At 55.1% G+C, this 4,282-nt stretch overlaps 1 protein-coding gene across 1 annotated transcript in view; it reads right to left on the reverse strand.

Annotated features, from left to right (window-relative positions):
* Positions 1–4,144, reverse strand: part of PLK1 (polo-like kinase 1) — a gene marked incomplete at its 5' end in the record, with an annotated part of 4,276 nt that extends 132 nt beyond the window's left edge. The window contains 9 exon segments of the mRNA XM_009080403.1: positions 1–98; positions 487–669; positions 1,079–1,233; positions 1,675–1,752; positions 1,840–1,998; positions 2,454–2,676; positions 3,189–3,282; positions 3,717–3,861; positions 3,976–4,144. The exon segment at positions 1–98 is cut by the window's left edge and continues 16 nt beyond it. Of these exon segments, the coding sequence (XP_009078651.1) occupies positions 1–98; positions 487–669; positions 1,079–1,233; positions 1,675–1,752; positions 1,840–1,998; positions 2,454–2,676; positions 3,189–3,282; positions 3,717–3,861; positions 3,976–4,144 (1,304 nt within the window).
* Between the last annotated feature and the right edge of the window lie 138 nt (positions 4,145–4,282).

The raw sequence follows: 4,282 nt of genomic DNA on the forward strand, positions 1-4,282 counted from the left end.
TCCTCGATCAGGCTCAGCTTGTACGTGCGGAAGTCCCGTTTCTCATCTATGTATGTGACAGCAGCCATGAGAGGGCACAAGATAACCTTGGTGTGGTCCTGAGGGAGAGAACACATGGTCAGCCTGAGCACCGTGCTCCCTGAGGATGACATTTCCTCTGCATGTGCTGTACCAGCAGCACCTGCGGCATCCCGGCTGCACCCGGAGCATGGTGACAAGGCACCACTGCAGCTTTGCTTCAGAGTGCAGCAAAGGGGAACAGCCAGGTCAAAAACCCTGTACCTGACTGCAGCAGCCTCCCTCCTCCTCAAGGATACATGAGCAAGGAGGGTCTAAATGGCTCAGGTACCAGCACAGGGAGTGAGAAGCCTCCCAGTGCTCAGTTCCCTGGGCAAAGCTGTCATTCACTGGACAATGCCTTGGCTCAGGTTATCCCTCCCGTTGCCTTCTGAGCAGCACCATGTGCAGCCCTGGGAAGAGCCTCACCTGGAAGAAGTTGATCTGCACGGTGCCATTGCTGAGGTGCAGGATGATGGCACTGCGGGTCCGGAACCAGGTGCAGAGGTAGGGCAAACGGGCCAGCTCGTCCCCTTCCCGTGGTGTGATGTTTGCCCCTGCCTTCAGCAAGTGCTCACTCATGTAGTTCCTGAAGTACTTCAGTAGTGTTATCTGCAGATGGGACAGGCTGTTACCCCAGACACAGGGGGAGCATAAGGGCTACCATCACAGTCCCAGAGCATCCTTGGAGTGTCACTGCACAGACTTGTGCAAATCCTCAAAGTTAACTCCGACTGGGACACTTGAGATTCACTCTGCTGAACACTTTGGCATACACAAGTCATGCGAGCCCTTATTTCTGTGAAACTGCTCATAACTGAGCCTCAGATAGCAACTAGAGCTCGTTAAAGCTGGTAGGGTCTGTCTTTGGGGCTGTGCGTGACAGTGTGACAGGCCAAGAGGAAGTCCACAGTGCCAGTGACCCCCGATGCGTTTCCCTGGAACCCATCCTGCCACCACAGCCCAAGCATGGCAGGAGTCTTGCCACCCCCCAGCCAGGGCTCCTGCCCCTAGGACTGACCTTCTTGTTAAGGGCAGACGGGTAGGACCTCACTGTGAAGTAGGATTCGTTGTTGTTCTGCTCGATGTACTGCAAGTTGTCCCCATCGTTGTACATGATGAGGCGAGTGGAGTCATTGAAGAGAACCCCAACACTGTTGTCACACAGCTGGTAACCTAGCCCAAAGGGACCACAAGAGGCTTTCAAACACAGGATCACTGGCCATGGGAAATACCAAGGCAGAGGGTTGTATAACCCCAGGGTTCTCCGACAGCCACACCACCGAGTCCCTGCATGGTCTCCTCTTTGGGGAGGTCTGGGTGGCACTTTTCCACCTCTGGATTTGTTATCTCCCTTATTGCATCACCTGCTGCAGAAACAGCCTCAGCTGCCATCATCAGTACCTGTGCAGGCTGGAGAGAGCTCAGCCTTCTCATTCTCAGGTAACCATTGACCACTTTAACGTGGCCAGGCCTGATGCTCAGTAACCACAGCTCAGTATTCACTGGGTATTTGCTAACATTCCTGGCAGTAGGCTTGGGCACACACACAGGAATATCATGATTAAAAGACCCAGACATACACAATGCCCAAATTGTTGCTCATACAGTATTTACCTAGTCCATATTTATCTGAGTAGTCCACCCATTTGCTAACCCAGAAGATGGGAATGCAGGCTGGGTCCTCAGCTTCTTCTGCAAGAGGAAAGCAGCTTGTTGTTAGGAGACATTTCCCACACCTTATGCACTCCATGATGCGCAATGGGGCTGCCCCGGGCTCACCTTGTCTTACTGTCACTCTCTCTGAGGGCTTGGCTGTGTTGACTGCAGTTAGCTGCTGCAGCATGTCAGTCAGGTGGCAGCTGACAGCATCACCCCGCTCCAGTAGCCCTGCTGCCTCCTCCTTCTCTGGCAAGTTCTCCATGGCAGGGCTGTCTAGTCCTGGGCCGGGAGAGAGAAGAGTGCAGAGGTGTGATAAGGGAGAAGGCACCAGACTTAGACCCTACCCCAGCTACAAACAACGCATTACACACAGAATGGGTCAGGCTGGAAGGGACCACAGTGGTTGTCTGGTTTCATCTCTCTGCTCAAGCAGGGCCATCCCAGAGCACATGGCACAGGATTGCATCCAGATGGCTCTGGAATATCTCCAGTGAAGGAGATAGATACCCTCACTGGGCAATCTGTTCTGTCTTTGGTCAGCACGCAGGAAAGAAGTTCTTCCTTGTGTTCAGATGGAACTTCTAGTGCCTCAATTTGTGCCCATCACCACACACAGTAAAGCTAGTGCTGGTGCTTTGTTCCTGCTTTGGTCCCGGGCAGAGCAAGGAAAACCCTCTCACCCACAAAACGCTCTGAGTTTCCATAAGAATCAGGAGATGTGAGGCAACACTCACCTTTGTTGTTGAGTGCAGTCAGTGGCTTCCGCCCATGGAGCTCCAGCCCGCTGGAAGCGAGGGAGAACCTGGGCGCAACGGTGAGGCAGCTGGTGGGCAGGCGGCTGGGGATGTACCCTGTGGTGAAGAACTCATCGTTCAGCAGCTTGTCGATGGTTGGGCGTGTGGCAGGGTCAGGCCTCAGCATCTTCTGGATGAGGTTTGCAGCCACAGGGTTGATGTGCTGAGGGATAGATGGAGTTTAGGGACAGGGATCAGAGGACAAGTGACACTAGTGACAAATGAATTGGATTTACAATCCAGGGACGTTCTGCTTGGAGCAGAGCTCCAGTGCTGTTTCAGACAAGCAGGACACAAGCCTGGGGAAGCGGAACTGGGCAAGCACACAGAGGTGTCTCCTAACAGCACCCAAAGCCTGAAGTCAACTGACTTGAGCAAGACCAATTCAGCAGCAGTGGGATGAGCTGGGGCCCTGGCCAGACTTCATGGACCTGCTCATGTCTTCACCCCCACATGCCAACCGCCCAGCTCGGATCTTGCTGGCTCAGAGGGTGGGGAGCTGCTGGCTCCTTACAAGGAAGATGGCCTTACAGATTCACTCCACCACAGGCTGAACCATCCCCTCCCAGAAATACCAGCTCTGCCCCATCACAAGAGCCCACTGAGTGTCAGACACAGGGCAGTGCAGCAGGAGGCTGACTGAGCATCACTGTGGGGTGTACAGATCCTCCATACCTTGGGAATGGTATACTCGTTCTTCTTGATCCGCATGTACGTTTCCTTTAGACAGGATGTCTCAAAAGGGGGTTTCCCCACCAGCAGAGTGTACCTGGGTGTTCACAGACAAAAAGGTTTTGGTATTCTACAAGAGACTCAGAGTGTATGTGGAAGTGACCCCATCTAAGCACACCCAGGGGCTTTCCTGACAGAGGGAACACACTTGACCTGACATATCATACAGCTACTAGACATGCAGCAGCACTGATAGGGAAGGTGAAATCTAGCACCATGTAGGAGAAGTTAGAGATAGGAAGTGTAGGATTTTGGGAAATGTCCCGAGACAGCCACTCTGTGTGGGCAACCAGCCCACAGACACACACACCAGCAGCTGGGGAACATATGGGAGGTCAAGTACAGGCTGGCAGTGGGGCTTGGCCAGGAGCTCCAGGGACAGTGACTGGAGCTTTGCCTCAGAGGAGCCAAGGGACACAGGGACCACAGGTCCCACCCACCCCCTCGGCCTCACAAAGGAATTTGACTCACATGATGCAGCCAATGGACCAGACATCCACCTCGAAGCTGTGCCCCTTCTTGCCCAGCACCTCCGGGGCAATGTAGTTGGGGGTCCCACACAGGGTCTTCTTGCGCTCACCGTCATACTCTACCTTGGTGGCCAGGCCAAAGTCACCTGGAGAGATGGGGAGGGTCTGACCGGAGATGTCCCGGCTGGTCCCAGGTCTGGGGTCCCTGCTGCAGGGCAGCCTTGGCAGGGCTGGCAGGGCATCCTGTCACGGGCACTTACCGATCTTCACCTCCATGTCGTCGCTAAGGAAGAGGTTGCCCAGTTTGAGGTCCCGGTGGATGACACGGTGCTTGTGCAGGTACTGACAGCCCAGGATGGTCTGGCGCAGGTAGTACCTCACCTCGGGCTCGCTCAGCGCCTTCCGCCTCTTGTGCAGCTCCAGCAGCGACTGCCGGGGAGGGGCAATACCGGGAGACGGTCGGTACCGGGACGGCAGTCAGAATGGGGTTGGGGTGGGGGGTACGGGACGGGGGCGAGGTCAGTACCGGAGGATCGGGGGGACGGTCAGTAACCAAGGGACACCGAT

This window comes from Acanthisitta chloris, unplaced genomic scaffold (genome assembly GCF_000695815.1).
Source record: "Acanthisitta chloris isolate BGI_N310 unplaced genomic scaffold, ASM69581v1 scaffold31218, whole genome shotgun sequence".
Classification (NCBI taxonomy): Eukaryota; Metazoa; Chordata; class Aves; order Passeriformes; family Acanthisittidae; genus Acanthisitta; species Acanthisitta chloris.